The sequence below is a fragment of the Carcharhinus amblyrhynchos genome, chromosome 11 (genome assembly GCF_965287045.1).
Source record: "Carcharhinus amblyrhynchos chromosome 11, sCarAmb.v2.hapA, whole genome shotgun sequence".
Classification (NCBI taxonomy): Eukaryota; Metazoa; Chordata; class Chondrichthyes; order Carcharhiniformes; family Carcharhinidae; genus Carcharhinus; species Carcharhinus amblyrhynchos.
In genome coordinates, this window is record NC_137334.1 from 50,192,610 (window position 1) to 50,211,977 (window position 19,368).

A 19,368-nucleotide genomic window follows, 5' to 3' on the forward strand; every position below is an offset into this window, starting at 1 on the left:
TTAGTCTATTTTTGGCACAGTAGAACTATTACAGTTAGAGATTTTGAATAACATTTAAAAGCAAAAATACCAGGTTGTAATTCGTCGGGTGAAAGTATGGGCTCTCATGTAGAACTTGAACGTATAAATAAAACTAAACTGCAATTCTAGAAACAATGACCTAGTAACTCTTGAATATTGAGGGGCTGAATATCGAGGGGCTGAATATCCATGGGCATTTTGTCTGCTAGAATTTCAGCCATTTCTCTGGGAAACACTCCTTTCATTTGAAAGGAAGGTAATTTTTATTTTCTATGATGCCCCTGCAGACAATTTGTTTTAAAGCATTAACATATATTGCATTGAAATCAATGCAAAGACAACGCCTGAGATTGTTATCCAAGGGAGGGACCAAGCCATTCAACTTAATAACTTGCATTTGTAAGCAAAAAAAAACACATAGGCACTTCATATAGGGCAAATTTGAAAGAAAATAATTAGGATGATTAAAGATTTGGGTTTAAAGGAAAGTTTTTGAAAAGAGAAAGATGGAGAGGCAAGGAAGAAATTCCAGAGTTCAGAATTGAAAATGTCTGAAGGCATGGGGGATGCACAAAGACAACAGAAGTTTAAGGCACACAGGGTTCTAGATTGTTGTATATTGGAGATGCGATACATAGGACAGAGATTAAAAATGAATAAAGCTTTATTAATAGTGTATGATCTCTTCCATGGCTGCTGCTTCTCTGTTTCCCACACTAAGTCTATCACATCATTTCTGGTGCATACATTATTTAGCAGAGCTCTAGTGAGCCAAGAAGAATAAATACAAATACATAACATTTCCTCCCTAAACAAGTTCAACATGTACAATTGTCAATAAGCCAGACAGTCTGGAGGTCGTAGAACTGTTGACAGTGAACCTCTGGGGTCTTTTTCACATTGAAGGAAATCTCTGGCGTTTGTCCTTGATGTCATCAGTGGTTGGTTTAATTAGCATCGACTTGGGTTCAGAGCCAAAACTCCTTTGTCTTGGTCGAAAACTCTTTGCTTTGCCTTCCCACTTTCAGTCGCACAATCTTCGTTGTCTTTGGATGTTTTAAAGGATTAAATGTGGAATGCAGCTGCCTTTTTATCATGAGTTGGCCATATTGTGGCAGTGGTTAGCACTGCTGCTTCACATCGCCAGGGACTCAGGCTCAATTCCAGCCTTGGGTGACTGTGGAGTTTGCACATTCTCCCCATGTTTATGTGGGTTTCCTCCCACAGTCCAAAGATATACAGGTTAGATGGATTGGCTATGCTACATTGTCCCTTAATGTCTCAAGCTATGATGATTAATGGGGACTAGTGTGGTAAATGTATGGGGTTACATGGATTGAGCTTGGGTAAGATGCTCGTTCAGAGAGTTGGTGCAGACACAATGGGCCAAATGGCCTCCTTCTGCACTGCCTTCCACTGCACAGGGATTTTAGGATCTTCTGGGAGAGGTCTTGGCTGTGGAATGTAGGGTACTCCAGTAGACCAGGAAGAATTTAAAGTATTTGATGAACAAACTTTGTTTCTTAGTTGCTTTTAAAGTATGCCTAATGGCAACCTCACAAAAACACGTTCTAGCTTTCTCAATTTCCACATCCAGTCCAGACCACCAGAAATAACTTCTTGCTATTTTCATGTGTACGATTCTGTAATTACCCTCCTGTAGCTTCTCTAACATCCTCAATGATTGCGAAATGAACCGAACACCCATAGAAGACAACCTTACTGTACAGACAGCTCCATTCTCCAGGAGTAGTAGTTTAAAGTTAGATGTTAGTTCAGAATTCTTCTCTTCGCCAAACCATAACCATCACTTCTGAGAGACCAGGATCGCTCCAAGTGCGTTTTCTCACTTTCCTACAAACAACAGGGGTGTTGTCTACATGTTCAAAGTAGAAGATCTTCCCCTTGAAGGATTCTGGTGAACTGCCCAGTAGCAGAAATCTTGAAAATTTATCTACATTATAATGTAGACTTGACTGTTGGTACTTAATGGTGTAAAAATGTACAGACAAGGCAATGCCATTTTTGCATTCTACTTGCTGCAAGTGACAGAATTCCTGTGTGTGGTACAATAGTAGTGATGGTAGTCTTGTACATAACTGGCTTAGATTAATTTAGCCCTGTTTGTGAATATGTCTCTTTCCTTTATTGTAATAAATAATCTTTAGTAAGTGTCATACTACAACTGGGCTGTTACTGTTCTCACTGGACATCTCATGCAGCCTTTTATACTGTTCCTGTAGACTAAACAAAACCACGATGAACTGGTGATTAAATTGGAACACTCAGCTATTAGCCAGGTTTGTGACAATCTTCAGACATCGCAAAAAAAATACAATTCTGGGGAGTGAGTGGGGTGGGGCGCCTCTTGGCATGTAGAATAGATTCTTTAAAAATAGCTGCCTCCATCTCCTTCAGCTACATCCAAACTGATCTGAACATTAGACCCAGAACAAAGTGGCTGAGCTACAAGTTTACTTTCAAAAGATGCTAGTTCCATTTAGCCCATTGAACCTGCTCCATGGTGGCACAGTGGTTAGCCATGCTGTCTCAGGACAAAGGACCCAAGTTTAATTCCTGGCTTGCATCACTGTCTGTGCATAATTTGCACATTCTCCCTGTGTGTTTCCTCCAGGCGCTTCAGTTTCTTCCCACAGTCCAAAAGACGTGTTGGTTAGCTGCATTGGCCATACTAAATTCTCCTTCAGTATACCCAAACAGGCACAGAAGTGTGGTGACTAGGGGGTTTTCACAGCAACTTCATTGCAGTGTTAATGTAAACCTACTGACACTAATAAATAAATTTTAAACCATTCAATACAATATGGTTGATGCCTTTAATCCCACACTATCCCCATAGATTTCTGATTAACAGAAAGGGTTATCAATCTCTGTTTTAAACATACACAATAACTGAACTTTCACAGTCCTGTGGGGTAGAGAATTCCAAAAGATTCACACCCCTGTATGAAGAAATTTCTCCTTATCTTAGTCCTAAATGACTTCCCTTTATTTTGAAATTGTGCTCCCTGATCCTTGACTCCCTAAACAAGGGAAACATCTTATGTGCATCTATCCTTTATATTCCTTTAGATATTTTGTAGGTTTCAATGAAATCACCACATCTTCAAAACTGTGAATACAGGCCAGCTTGCCCTATCTTTCTTCATATGACAGTCTCCCCATCCCCAGAACAAGTCTGGTGCACCTTTGTTGCACTCTGTGTGGCAATAATATTCTTTGAGGCAAGGTGATCAAAACTACACACAATACTCCAGGTGTGGTCTATCCAAGCTCCTATACAATTGAAGCAAAACCTCTACTCCTGTATTCAAATCCTCTTGCTAAAGGCTAACATTTCATTAGCCTTCCTAAAAGTTTGCTACACCTGCACGCTAGCCTTCAATAACTTATTGACAACGACATCCTGGTCCCTTTGTACATCCACACTTCTTACCATTTTGAAAAAAATGCTGCACATCTATTCGTTCTACCAAAATGAATTACTTCTCATTTTTCCTCATTATATTCCCTCTGCTGTGTTCTTGCCCACTCACCAAGTTTATCCAAATTCTCTTTGCTTTACATCTGCCTCACATTTCTGTCCGGGAATGAATCATCCACAAATGTTACATTTGGTCCCTACATCCAAATCATTGAACAGCTGAGGCCCCCAAGTATTGGTGTATATGGATTTTAGCAAAGCGTTTGATAAGGTTCCCCATGGTAGGCGACTGCAGAATTGAGGTGATTTAGCAGTTTGGATCAGGAATTGGCTAGCTGATAGAAGACAGAGGGTGGTGGTTGATGAGAAATATTCAACCTGGAGTTCAGTTACAAGTGGTGTACCTCAAGGATCTGTTTTGGGGCCACTGCTGTTTGTCATTTTTATAAATGACCTAGATGAGGGTGTAGAAGGATGGATTAGTAAATTTGCTGATGACACCAAAGTCGGAGGAGTTGTAGACAGTGAGGATGGATGTTACAGTTTGCAGAGGGACATAGATAAGCTGCAGAGCAGGGCCGAGAGGTGGCAAATGGAGTTTAATACGGAAAAGTGTGAGGTGATTCACTTTGGTAAGAATAACAGGAGTACAGAATATTGGGGTAATGGAAGGACTCTTAATAGTGTTGACGAGCAGAGAGATCTCAGGGTGCATGTGCATAGCTCCCTGAAAGTTGGTACCCAGGCTGATAAGGTTGTTAAGAAGGCGTATGGTGTGTCAGCTTTTATTGGTAGAGGGATTGAATTTTGGAGCCGTGAGGTCATGTTACAACTGTACAAAACTCTGGTGCGGCCGCACTTGGAGTATTGCGTACAGTTCTGGTCACCGCATTATAAGAAAGATATGGAGGCATTGGAAAGGGTGCAGGAGGTTTACCAGGATGTTGCCTGGTATGGAGGGAAGGTCTTATGAGGAAAGGCTGAGGGACTTAAGGTTATTTTCATTAGAGAGAAGGTGGTTACGAGGTGACCTAATTGAGGCATACAAGATGATCAGAGGATTGGATAGGGTGGACAGTGAGAGCCTTTTTCCTTGGATGGTGATGGCAATGGCTAACATGAGGGGACATAGCTTTAAATCAAGGGGTGGTAGTTATATGACAGATGTCAGAGGTAAGTTCTTTACTCAGAGGGTTGTAAGGGTGTGGAATGCCCTGCCTGCAGCAGTTGTGGACTTGCCAACTTTAAGGGCATTCAATTGGTCAGTGGATAGGCATATGGATAACATTGGAATAGTTTAGGTTAGAATGTCATTAGATTGTTGCGCCAACCAGTGGAACCATCGAGGGCCGAAGGGCCTGTGCTGCGCTGTAATGTTCTAGGTTTTAAGTATTGATCCTTGTGGTGCCCACTAGCCACAGACCTAGGCATCATTCAATCACTGATTGCATAATGGGCAGTAACCATTTTGCTAGCGGTGAAACGAAATAAAACCATTTGCACTTGCAGCAATTACAATATAAAATTTTAAAAGAAGCATGTAGACCACTTGCGTGGGCAAGAGCCATCCAATAGCTAGTGTTACAACCTGATCTAACTGTGCTAGAGGGAAGCACAAGTGGGTTGCCTGAGGAGTAAATAGTCAAATCAGCCAGTAACAGGCCAGAATGTTACTCCCCAGGAAACAGAGGAAGGTGAAATGTCAGTACAAGGTGAGAGTCCTTGTAAAATAAAGCCAACAGTGACTACTTCAGTAGAAGAATCATCACTTGAGCTGTGTTGCTCTACATGAAAGAGGCCTTCAGCAGACAGAGTTACTGATGGACTATTGTAAATTTGTTACTGTTTTGCCAAAACGTCTAATTTAAATATTCCAATGTGTAATAAAGTTCTTGAGAGAGGGATCTAAAGCTTACCCCTTAAGAGGTATCCTCTGAAGGAGGAGTCATGCGACCCACTGGTCCAGTCAGGAATGGAGTTGGGAACTGACTGGGAAGTGTTGGGACTTGTCCTAGTATTTGGACCCAAGCTGAGTATGGAAAGATTGTTTAAAGCGCTCGGTAAATAGTTCTAATAAATTGTTGTGCTTTACAAGTTAACTGGTGGAGCTAATTAAAGTTGCTAATTAACCTCCTGTGGGGAAATTTTCTGAAAGACCAAATACACTACATCCCTCAACTCTTATCAATTTTGTTAGTAGTATCTTCCTATGAATCACCTTGGGCATTGTTATTAGGCACTAACAGATTCTATTGCAGCAGAGGGAAGAAGAGTTTAAAAACTGAATCTAATACTAAAATGAAACCATAGCCAAGTGGAAGGCTCGCTGCCAATTCTGTTCTTTAGTCTGTAAGAAGATTCCAGCTGTTTCTGGTAAGCTAACATGCAAACTGTACAAGTTTGTTTATTGCATTTTTCTGGAACAGTACACCCCTTCATTTCCAGCAAACCCAAAAAACTCATGTCAGACTTATCAGTTTAAGAATACAGTACAAAGTGCAGGAAATTGAAAGCATTTGAGCAGTGGACATATAGATGGATATTCTACGAGGAAGTGTTGGAAATGGCTGGAAAAGAATGAAAGATTAAATATTTTGGTCAATCATTCAGGGGAAGAGAGTAGCCAGGAAAAGAAACATTTTGGTAGGACAAACTTGAATGCAGATTACAGGATTGGCAGCAGGGGTCTGAGGAATGTGGAGGAACAGAGAGATCTTGCGGTTCATATTCACAGATCTCTGAAGGTTGCCACTCAAGTGGATAGAGCCACGAAGAAGGCTTATAGTGTGTTAGCGTTTATTAACATGGTGTTTGAGTTTTAGTGTCATGGGGTTATGCTGCAACTATACAGGACCTTGGTGAGACCACATTTGCAATATTGTGTGTGGTTCTGATCACCTCACTGTAAGGAGGACGTGGAAGCATTGGAGTGTAGAGGAGATTTACCAGGATGCTGCCTGGTCTGGGGGGTAGATCTTATGAGGAAAGGTTGAGGAACTGGGGCTTTTCTTTTTACAGCAGAGGAGCGTGAGAAGCGATTTAATAGAGGTTTATAAGATGAGGGGGAGCGATAGTGTGGAACGTACAGAGACTATTTCCTTGGGTGGATGTAGCTGTTACTAGGGGGCATGACTATAAGATTCGTGGTGGGAGATGTAGGAGGGATGTCCAAGATAAATTCTTTACTCAGAGTGGGTGGGGTGTGGAATGCACTGCCTTCTATGATAGTGGAGTTGGACACTTTAGGAACTTTCAGTCAGTTACTGGATAGGTACATGGAGCACACTGGAATGATAGGGAGTGGGATGGCTTGATCTTGGGTTCGGACATAGCTCAGCACAACATCAAGGGTGAAGGGCCTGTACTGTTCTATGTTCTAAAATGTAGGGGAAAAACAGAAGAGAATATCTAAATGCAGCTGACCCATGTATAACATGCAGAAGCAGCACAAGATACAGGGAGGTGGAGACACATGGCAAACAACCTTCTGAAGAAAAAGAAACCATAAATGAGAAAAACATCTTCCAAAAATGCAGAGAAATCCAGAAGGTGATACATAGAAAATATTTGATCATTAAAAGCATGCTGACTTAACGTTTGATTACACTAAACAATCCCCTAACCTATCACATTAACCAAGAGTTCCTGGCAGACCATCTAGTTTTTAAGTAGTAAATGTTATCTTACACAAGAATTCTTCATGTAGTCACAAGAAGAATGTCTGTATTTGGGAGTAGTTTAATCTTTATTATTGGGTGCACTCTTTCCACTGTTTAACTTCATTTTAAGCATAGATTAGATAGGAATACAAAAAAAAATACAAATGCATGGAAGCAAGTACAATTTTTACCACTTTCACCATCGTAACATTGGCCTTCCAAACAGAAGCAATCCCAAAGATAGCCATGAAAGAAATGAGGACACCAACAATCAGGAGCACAGCAGGGACTCCAGTGATCAATTTCCCAGCCAGTAAGGAAATGGGATACAGGTTCAGGTGAATTGGAGCACCCATCCAAACAAGTTCAATACCAAATACCTGGAAGAAAAACATTTGCATTTTTTTAAAAAAGTTTTAGCGAAGTTACACATCTGGAAGATTCTATAATAATATTGTCAAATTCTGCAGAGCAGGAGGAAAAGTAAATTTGCCACACCACAACTTCTTGTGGAGGGGGGGGGGGGGGGGGGGGGGGCGCAGAGGAAGATGGTAGAAAGAAATTACATGTGCCAACTAAGGCTGTTCAGATGCAGTAGACTTTTCAACAACTCAATACTAAGAAGTTGAATTACATTGGTTTTTCATTAAGTTATTTGGAATGGCATTTGATTATTTTGGTTTTCCAAATGGTGACCTGTATTTGGGAGGTGGGAACTTCTGACTCCACCCCAAACTCACCCCCCAGCCCAATAAAGACTCAATACTGAAAATTAAGACAAATGTTGTGTAATTGCCCTTCCTCACTATGAAGGCAATGTGTTGAGTGTACAGGGCCAGCCTCTTGCTTGCTCCAAAAAAAAAATTAGAATGAATTCAATTCATGCTTCCCCCCCAACAAGAGATCCAAGATGACAAGAACAGGCATTATGCCTCATCTTATGCTTGATCTTAGCCAAAGGGCTGAGAAGTACTGTTCAATACCATGAGATAAACTAGAAACTCACAACAGACTAAAGGTTCACCATTAGAATTTGTTGGCCCACATTGATAGTCATACTGACCAATTGGCCAAGTATTTATTTGCTGCAAATCCAAAGTGAGAGTTCACCCAGACAAATACATTTTGACAGCCAGCCCATTAATATATTGAGAGAGGCAAAGACAGTCAGAGATTGGGGTTAGATTACATTTCAGAAAGAAAGTATTTGCTTTCCTAAATAAGTGCCTGTTACCTTAAAAGTTTCTTCCCTTAGCCTGGTGGGAGAGCCACACAGCTGAGACGAGAGCTGTCGAATTTTAGTTTACTGATCCAGGATTTTTGGTGGATGAGTGCAAGGAAATTTCATTCATTTGAAAGAAGTTAAGTGGCAGTCTGTTCAAAACATCTTTGTTCGAGTAATTTGGGCATAGGGCAAATAAACCTTCAAAAGGAGAGAAAAAAAGTATCAAATTCATAGCTCCACCCAATCATCGACAGGTAGCAACGAGCAAAACTTCCACTCGTGGGAAGCGCTGTTTGAGTCCTTAACATTTAAAAGGTAAGCATAAGAATTTCCGTTGAAAGGAACACAAAATTTTGATGAGACAACATTAAGAAATATAATACGATAGTCGTGGGCTAGTTTAATGAGAGCGTTCGCCTTCTCACCCTTCACACCAGTGATTATGTCCAGAAACTTGAGAACCGCACAGATTGAAGTCGTTACTTAGATGTTATTCGCGCTATATTTCTATAGAAAATAAATAATGGAACTATGATGACTGAGGAAGATGTCTAAAATAGTCGGATAAAAACAATTGCCCATAAAAATCCACACTAATCATTGATGCGACTTAATCAAGTATGCGCAGCATTTACATTAGCATTTAGTTAGATTTAATTCAACGAACTTATTTAAATGGAAGAGAAGTATTAACTCTTCAAATAAAACACATTTAACATCACTAAAAAGAGCAGGTTAAGAGCAAACAGTGTAATTTTAAGCATCACGATTCCATCATAAACCACTTATAGCAAACTCAGCCAACTTTGATGATTCTATTGGTTACAATTCACACACGTAAAAAGCCTCCCCCCATTTAAAACAGCGCCAATAAATTAGTCAGGGCACGTAATTGTCAATGATACAACTGTGTAAACTACAAATTGCTTTCAACACAATAGCCTGACCATTCCTAACGAAGAAGTTTATTCAGTAACGCCTCCGGTTTCATGCGGTTTAATACATTATTTTCAAGTCGTTCTTGAAACGATGAAAGGTTGTTGACCTGAAATGTTAATAGATTCTCCAGACCTGCTGTGTTTTTCCAACATTTGTAGTTTTTATTTCAGATTTCCAACATTTTTGCTTTGGTATTTTAAAATTATTTTTGCTGAGAATGAAATGTGTTGACCGGAACGTATAAGAAAGAAACGCTTTACATTCATATGGCACGTTTTGTTTTCTGGGCACATCCCAAAATGCTTTATAGCCCATTAAGTACTTTTGTATAGTCGCTGATGTAATGTAGGAAGATCAGCGATCAATTGGTAGACACCAAGCCCCCATTAACAGCAATGCGGCAATGAACTGATGCCTTTTTATGATGTTGATTGAGTGATAAATATTGGACATAACACTGGGGATAACATTTCTGCTCTTCAAAATAGTAAAAAGTCTGACAACGCCATTCAGCCTCTGACCTTCAGGTAAGCATTCTCCAAGGCGGCCTTCACGACACACGACAGCGCAGAGTCGCTGGACAGAGACTGATAGCCAAGTTCCGCACACATGAGGACGGTCTCAACAGGGATCTTGGGTTCATGTCGCACTATCTGTAACCCCCGTGACTTGCCTGGGTTTGCAAAACCTCACTTACTGTACTGTCTGGAGACAGTACACATCTTTGTAACCTGTGATCAGTGCTCCTTCCACTCACATTGTCAGCCACTTCAGGTCTTGAACAGCAGGTTAGGTGTAAGGATTCGCATTCTAATCAGTAATCTCTAAACTGTCTGTGCTTTATATGCTCTGTCTGAGGCCAGAACTCTCCATTCACCTGACGAAGGGGCTAACCCCGAAAGCTTGTGAGTCTATTATCAAATAAATAGGTTGGACTAAAACCTGGTGTTGTCAGACTTTTTACTGTGTTTACGCCAGTCCAACGCCGGCATACCCACATCATGTCTTCAAAATAGTGCCAGGGAATCTTTTATTGCCCACCTGAGTGGGCAGACAAGGCGAGGCATTAGATTAAGCTGTGGAATAGGTCCTACAGTTTGTTTATGAAGGTTTGTGGCTCAACTGGTAAGAGTCTCATTTCTGAATTAACCAGTTCAGGGTTCAAATTTCACTCCAGGGTTGGAACACAAAACTTAAGGCTGACACGGCAAGACAATAGGATGTGCTGCATTGTTGAGGTGCTGTCTTTTGCATGAGATGTTAAGCCAGGCCCTGTCCACCTGTTGGTAGATGTAAAAAATTCCATTATCTTGAGGAAGAGCAGAGGAGTTACCCTTGGTGTCCTGGCTGATATTTATCCCTCAATCAATATCACAAAAACAGATTACTTCTCGCATTGTTGCTTGGGGAGTTTGTGCACATATTGGCTGCCACGTTTCCTTCATTGGATTATTGGCATCCTTCCAACTATGAGAGATGGTGGGCATGCCACAAACAATCCAGTTAGATAGGGTATCTTCATTTGATACACCTTTTGCAATGACTGTGCAGGCTAATCCTGCAGGGGAACCTGTGGATGTGGTGTATCTGGATTTCCAGAAGGCATTCGACAAGGTGCCGCACTAAAACTGCTGCATAAGATAAAGGTGCTTAGTGTTACGGGTAATGTATTAGGTTGGATAGAGGATTAGTTAACTAACAGAATGCAAAGAGTGGGGGTAAATGGGTGTTTTTCTGGTTGGTGATTAGTGGCTAGGGGTGTGCCTCAGGATTAGTGTTAGAACCACAATTGTCTACGATTTACATAGATGATTTGGAGTTGAGGACCAAGTGTAGTGTGTCAAAATTTGCAGATGACTCAAAGATGAGTAGCAGAGTAAAATGTGCAGAGGATGCTGAAAGACTACAAAGGGATATAGATTGTTTAAGTGAGTGGGCAAGGGTCTGGCAGATGGTGTACAATGTTGGTAAATGTGAGGTTATCCATTTTGGTATGAATAACAGCAAAATGGACTCTTATTTAAATGGTAAAAAATTGCAGCATGCTGCTGTGCAGAGGGACCTGGGTGTCTTTGTGCAAGAATCACAAGGTGGATATTTTAATACATAATATATAAAAACAGATGTTTAAATTCTCTAACAATGGTTATATGTATTTCTGTGCAAAAAAGTACCTCTACTATATTCATTTCTAAATTAGTCTACCCCAATTTATTAGTTTTTTAGTATCAGGTTATCCTAAATCCTCCAAAACCTGCAAACCAACTTTTTGCAATTCGTGAACAAGGACTCCCAGGTCCCTCTGCATAGCAGCATGCTGCTTTTTTTTACCATTTAAATAATAGTCCATTTTGTTGTATTCCTGCCAAAATGGATTACCTCTCAATCTTCTAAACTCCAGGTTCTCTATATCCCTCTGCAGACTTTGCTCTACCACTCATCTTAATCATCTCTGAACTTTGACACGCTACATTTGGTCCCCAAGTTGAAGTGAAAGTCATCTGGAAGATGACTGTTTAGTGGTCTGCAAGGCTTCCTGTGGTTAAATTTCAGGTGAATGTGACAGGTTGAGTGAAGGTTCACTAGATTGGTTCTTGAGAGTGCTGTCATATGATGAGAGTTATAGTAAATTAAGCCTACACTCTCTGGAGTTTAGAAGATTGGGAGGTGATCTCATTGAAATATAGAAAATCCTGAAGAGAATTGACAAGGTAAGTGCTGAAAGGTTGTTTTCCTGGCTGGGGAATCTAAGACACAGGAGCACAGCCTCAGGTTAAGAACAAAGAACAAAGAAAATTACAATGCAGGAACAGGCCTTTCGGCCCTCCAAGCTGCACCAAACATGCTGCCTGACTGAACTAAAACCCCCTACCTTTCCAGGGAACATATCCCTCTATTCCTATTTAATTCATGTATTTGTCAAGACGCACCTTAAAAGTCACTACTGTTTCTGCTTCTACTACCTCCCCCCGGCAACATGTTCAGGCACCCACTACTCTTTGTGTAAAATATGTGCCTCGTACATCTCCTTTAAACCTTGCCTCTCGCACCTTAAACCTATGCCCCCTGGTAATTGACTCTTCCATCCTGGGAAAAGGTTCTGATTATCCACTCTGTCCATGCCTCTCATAAATTGTAGACTTCTATCAGGCCACTCCTCAACCTCCATTGTTCCAGTGAGAACAAGCAAGGTTTCTCCAACCTTTCCTCATAGTTAATGCCCTCAGTACCAGGCAACATCCTGATAAATCTTTTCTGCACCCTCTCAAGTCTCCACATCCTTCTGGTAGTGTGGCGACCAGAATTGAACATTATATTCCATGTGCGGCCTAACTAAAGTTCTATAAAGCTGCAATATGACATGCCAATTTTTAAACTTAATGCCCGGGCTGATGAAGGCAAGCATGCCTTATGCCTTCTTCACTACCTTCTCCGACTGCATTCTCATTTGCAGTGAACTGTGTACTTGAACACCCAGATCCCACTGCCTATCAATACTCTTAAGGGTTCTGCCATTTACTGTGTATTTCCTGTCTGTATTAGACCTTCCAAAATGCATTACCTAACGCTTGTCTGGATTAGCTTTTCGGTTCTGGGGTTTTGAGATCCTTGTCGACATGAGAGCGAAGTGGGGGAAGAAGCGCATGCACAGGCTGAAGCATAAAAGGCAAAAGATGAGGCAGAGATCTAGGTGAATGACTGCTGAAGATGCAGTACTGACCAGGCTTTGTTAAATCTTAAACTCCATCTGCCATCTCTCTGGCCAAGTCTCAAACCGATCTATATCCAGCTATATCCTTTGATGTTCCTCATCGCTATCTGCAAATCCGCCAACCTTTGTGTCGTCTGCAAACTTACTAATCAAACCAGTTACATTTTTCTCCAAATCATTTGTATATATTACAATAGCAGAGGTCCCAGCACTGATCCCTGAGGAACACCACTTGTCACATCCCTCCATTCAGAAATGCACTTTTCCACAGTTATCCTCTGTCTTCTTTGAGCAAGCCAGTTTTGTATCCACCTTGCCAGCTCATTTCTGATCCCATGCAACTTCACCTTCTGCACCAATCTGTCATGAGGGACCTTGTCAAAGGCATTACTGAAGTCCATATAGACAACATCTACTGCCCTACCCTCATCAATCATCTTCACCACTTCCTCAAAAAACTCGATCAAGTTCTTGAGACATGACCTCCCCTTCACAAAACCATGTTGCCTCTCACTAATACATAAGGAGTCAATCATTTAAGGACTGAAATGAGGAGAAATTTCTTCACCCTAGCTATTTTGATCTTTGGAATGCTCTACTCAAGAAGGATGTGGATTCCCCATGGTTGGATATACTTAAGACTTGGTGGACAGGTTTTGATTTGATTTATTATTGTCAAGTGTGTTAACATATAGTGAAAAGTATTGTTTCATGCATGCTGTACAGATAAAGCATACCATTCATAAAGAAGAAAATGACAGTGCAGAATGTAGTGTCAGAGTTAAAACCAAGGTGTAGAAAAAGACCAACTTAATGCAAGTTAAGCCCATTTAAACATCAGACAGCAGCAGGGAAGAAGCCATTCTTGAGTCAGTTAGTATGTGACCTCAGACTTTTGTACCTTTTTCCCAATGGAAGAAGGTGGAAGAGAGAATGTCTAGGGTGCACGGGGTTCTTAATTATGCTGGCTGCTTTGCTGAGGCAAGTAGAAGTGTAGACAGAGTCAATGGATGGGAGGCTGTTTTGCGTGATGGATTGGGCTACATTGATGACCTCTTGTAGTTCCTTGCGGTTTTGGGCAGAGCAGGAGCCATACCAAGCCATGATACAACCAGAAAGAATGCTTTCTACATTGCACCTATGAAAGTTGGTGAGTGTCGTAGCTGACATGCCAAATTTCCTTAGTCTTCTGAGAAAGTAGAGATGTTGGTGGGCTTTCTTAACTTAATAGTGTCAGCATGGAGGGACCAGGACAGGTCATTGGTCATCTGGGCACCTAAAAACTTGAAGCTCCCGTCTCTTTCTACTTTGTCTCTGTTGATGTGGACAGAGATGTGTTCTCCTCTACATTTCCCAAAGTTGATGATAATCTCCTTCATTTTGTTTACTGATTCCATGTCTGGGCAACCATGTGATTGAAAGTAGGAGTGACCTTAATAACTTTTTCTTATTGCAAATGTTCTTTTTTTTTATGAAATCCAGTTCCATTTCAATATAGGCAGCTTGGATTTATCTTCAAAGTAGAGAACACTGGAAATGTTTCAGAGTGATCCTGTTGTAATTGACACAACTCCAAGTCAACTCAGGTTCCACATTTCAGTGCACATTGGATACTAAGCACTTTACAGCCAATTTGTTTGAAGTGTAGTTCCTGGTGTACCAAATGAAAAATAACAGCCGGATTGCACACAGCAAATTCTCACAAGCAGCAATGAAGCAACAGGCCACATAATCTGTTTTAGTGATGTTGATTTTACCAATACAACTTGTGTGCCAAACAGCATAACCAGCAAACCATAGACAAAGCTAAGTGATTACATAATAAACCAATCAGATCTAAGCTCTTCAGACATGCCACATCCAGTCATAAATGGTGGTGAACAATTGAACAATGCACTGGAGGAGGAGGAAGAAACCATCAAGAAATGCCTGACGGTGTTGCATACTGCAAAGGCTATGGGCCCTGACAATATCCTGGCAATAATTTTGAAGACCTATGCTCTAGAACTTGCCGCACCCCTAGCCGAGGTGTCCCAGTACAGTTACAACACTGACATATGCCCTGCAATGTAAAAAATTGTTCAGGTATGCCCTGTACACAAAAATCCAACCGGGCTAAGTACTGCCCCATCAGTCTACACTCAATCATCATTGAAGCGATAGGAGAGGGTCATTGACAGTGCTATCAAATGGCACTTACTTAGCAATAGCCTGCTCACTGGCACACAGTTTGGGTTCACCAGGGTCACTCAGCTCCTGAACTCATAACAGCCTGAACCCAAACATGGACAAAACAGCTGAACTCCAGAGGTGAGGACAGAGTCTTTGCTCTTGACATCAAGGCAGTATTTGACTAAGTGTAGCATTAAGGAGGACTAGCAAAACTGTGGTCAATGAGAATCGGGGGGAAACTCTCTCCATTGTTTTGAGTCATACCTGGCACAAAGGAAGATGGTTGTGGTTGTTGGAGGTTAGTCATCTCAGCCCCAGGACATCATTTCAGCTGTTTCTTAGGGTAATGTCCTAAGCCCAACCATCTTCAGCTGCTTCATCATTTAACTTTCTTCCATTATAAGGTCAGAAGTGGGGATGTTCACTGGTGGCTGCACAATGTTCAGCACCATTCATGACTCCTCAGGTACCGAAGCAGCCCAGGTTTGATTTGATTTGATTTATTATTGCCACATGTATTAGTATACAGTGAAAAGTATCATTTCTTGCATGCTGTACAGACAAAGCATACCATATATAGAGAATGAAACAGAGAGTGCAGAATGTAGAGTTATAGTCATGGGGCGTAGAGAAAGATCAACTTAATGTGAGGTTGATCCATTCAGAAGTCTGATGGTAGTAGGGAAGAAGCTGTTTTTGAGTAGGTTCATACATATCCTCAGACTTTTGTATCTTTTTCCTGATGAAAGAAGATGGAAGAGAGTATGTCTGGGTTGCATGGGGTCCTTAATTATGTTGGCTGCTTTCCAAAGTCAGCGGGAAGTATAGACAGTGTCAATGGGTAGGAGGTTGGTTTGAGTGGTGGACTGGGCTTCATTCATGGCTCTCTGTAGTTTCTTACAGTCGTGGATAGAGCAGGAGCCACACCAAGCTGTGATACCACCAGAAAAAATGCTTTTTGTTGTGCATCTGTCAAAGTTGGTGAGAGTCGTAGTGGACATGCCAAATTTCTTTTAGTCTTCTGAGAAAGTAGAGGCATCAGTGGGCTTCCTTAACTATGGTGTCGGCATGGGGGCACCAGGACAGGTTGTTGATCATCTGGACACCTAAAAACTTGAAGTTCCCATTGATGTAGACAGGGGCATGCCCTCCACCACACTCCCTGAAGTCAATGACCAAATGCAGCAAGACCTGAACAATAACCAGGCTTGGGCTGACAAGTGACAAGTAACATTCTTGCCATAAAAGACAATGCCATCTCCAACAAGAGAGAATCTAATCATCATCCCTTGATATTCAATGGCTTTACCAATGTTGAATCCCCCACTATCAACATTCTGGGGTTACCATTAACTAGAAACGGAACTGGACTAGGCATGTATACATTGTGGCAATAAAAACAGGTCAGAGGCTAAGAATCCTGCAGAATGTAATTTATGAACTGACCACCATCTTCAAGGCACAAATCAGGAGTGTGATGGAATACTCTCCACTTGCTACTTTACTGAGAGCAGAATATCCTAATGAACATGCACTTTAAATGTACAAGACTATATGTTATTGACAATCTCCCACAATTCTGAAGTTGTTGCATATTGTAAAATTAAGTGCAGCTCCAACAACACTCATGAAGCCCAGCACCATCCAGGATAAAGCAGCCCCCACTTGATTTGCTCTATATCTACAAACATTCACTCCATCCACCAGTGATGCACAGCGGCAGCTGTGTGCATCTGAGGAACTCACCAATGTTCCTTAGGCGGCACTTTCCAAACCCATGACCACTACCATCCAGAAGGATAAGGGCAACAGACACATAGAAACACCATCACTTGGAACTTTCCCTCCAAACCACTCACCACCTGACTTGGAAATATATTGCCCTTCCTTCGCTGTCGCTGGGTCAAAATGCTGGAATTTGCTCCCTAACAGCACTGTGGGTGTACCTACACTTCACGGACTGAAAGGATCAAGAAGACAGTTCGCTACGGCCTTCTCAAATGTAAGTAAGGATGGGAAATAAATTCTGGCCTAGCCAGTGGTGCCCTAATCCCATGAATGAGTAAAAGAAAACTGAATTTGACTAGGTCACCTAGGGAACTACCCTTCTTAAAATAATGCCATGGGATTATTTATGTTCTGAGGTTGGAGCTCCTCAAATTGCATCAACTTTATAACACTGAAAGCAGCCATTCAGCCCAACAAGTCAATGCCACTGTTTATTCTCTGGTCTCCATGGTGATGAGTACTAGTTATTACACTACCCAGCAATAGTAAATAAATATACTCAGAGTAATTTGCTAAACATCATGTTTGTTGCTGGATAATAGTAAATATTTTAAACTCTCAAATCACCAGTACACTTTTAAAACATGTTGCAACTTCAGAATTGTGGGAGATTTCCAAATAAAGGCATAATATTAAATTCAGAATGAGTGATCATTCGGAACATTCCACTGTCTGCACGGTGGCAATTAACCTAGAATCTCTGTTTCAGACAACAGTGAATACACAATTATAAAGAAACTTGTTTTTCAATTTTTGTTTGCACAAGGAAACATTGTTTTCATGTGACATAAATTCATTCCATATGGACTGGTTGTCCAGAGATAGCAAACTAGTCTGTTCAAATACTTCTATTTCTACAGCTCACAGGTGGAGAGACAGAAATAGTCTTTCATAGTCTCCTGCAAAACCTGAGGCCAGTATAAATTGTCTGCTCAATCTGATATTTCAACTAGCTGATTTATTTTGGATGATTCAACTGGAATGGACCAAATCTGTGAGCCAAAGAAAGTCAGTGAGAAATTAATGTTACATTCCAGAAAGCCAGGTGGTGAAAGATAGAACATGAGCCAATCTTTACACACTTTTATCAGCATTTATTCATAGATGTACACATTACAAACATGCACCTCAATGATGAGCTTCAGTCTCTTCCTTTTTGTATTTAACATTTGCATTCCTGTTTATAGAGCACAAGTGTATCCTTAGTTAATAACCACACTGGCACAGAATTAAATACAAGAAATATTAACAGATTCCTTCTGTCTCTTTAAGCGAAAATGAAAAGTTTATATGGGCAACCAGAGGAGGGCACAGTGGTTAGCACTGCTGCCTCACAGCGGCATGGACCTGGGTTTGATTCCTGACCTGGGTCATTGTGCAGAATCTGCACGTTCTCCCCTTGTCTGCGTGGGTTTCCCCAGGGTGCTCCAGTTTTCTCCCAGAGTTCGAAAGACGTGCTGGTTAGTTGCATTGGCCATGCTAAATTCTCCCTTGGTGTACCCGAACAGGCGCCGAAGTGTGATGATTTTCATGGTAACTTCATTGCAGTGTTAAAATAAGCCCACTGGTGACACAAATAAATAAACTTTAAAACTTTAGATTTCAAGCCAAACTAAATCAAAGGCCCCCATTATTGTACAAAACTTAACACTCTCTCCTTCCTTTAAACTCTGAACAATTTTTATAGTACACACTCTACATCTTCTAAAACAATTTATGCAATATCTCATTTAAAATATTTGAGAAATAGAATCACATTTTCATTACCTGTCCAAGAGCCAATGTTTTGGTAGCCAAAGTATTATCAAACAATGTGTTTATTTTCCTAATTTCACAACCTAAAGGATAACCTTTCCTATGCCTATCCATCAAGAATATTACAGAATAAGTTGTATTACAATATCTGTCAAGTAGATTAACGTGTGAAGCATTGTGAAAAATGACTATCTTTGTGTTCTTTGGATCACCCAAGGATGGGAATGTAAGTATGCATTTCTCCAGTGTTACCTTTCTTCATGTTTCATTTGTCCTTAAAAAATTGTCTGCTACTGAGTATGTCTCCATTGTATTTAGCTCCAACACATTGAATCTAGTCAAAGTGTGCAACCAGTTCAACTGACAAAACAAAATTCACAAATGCTCTGCCTGTCTTTACATCTAACTTCCATGATTTTGCACCCGTGTTCGCCGTGAATGTAAACGGTGATGTGGGTATAAAATATTGCGAGACTCAAAATGTAAATCTCTTCAGCAAGTTTCCCCCCCACCCTCCCACTCCCCTGCAGTAACATAAAGTCATAGAATCCCTACAGTGTAGAAGGAGGCCATTCAGCCCATCGGGTCTGCACTGACAACAATCCCATCCACCCTATCCCCGTATCCCCATATAATTACCCTACAGGTCCCA

The 19,368-nt window shown here is 41.0% G+C and overlaps 1 protein-coding gene across 1 annotated transcript in view; it reads right to left on the minus strand.

Moving 5' to 3' along the window:
- The window catches only part of LOC145350204 (tetraspanin-6-like), a 136,616-nt gene that overhangs the window by 12,890 nt on the left and 104,358 nt on the right, over positions 1–19,368 (minus strand). The window contains exon 5 of the mRNA XM_080199267.1: positions 7,317–7,505. Within this exon, the coding sequence (XP_080055393.1) occupies positions 7,317–7,505 (189 nt within the window). The remainder of the gene's footprint in view (positions 1–7,316; positions 7,506–19,368) is intronic.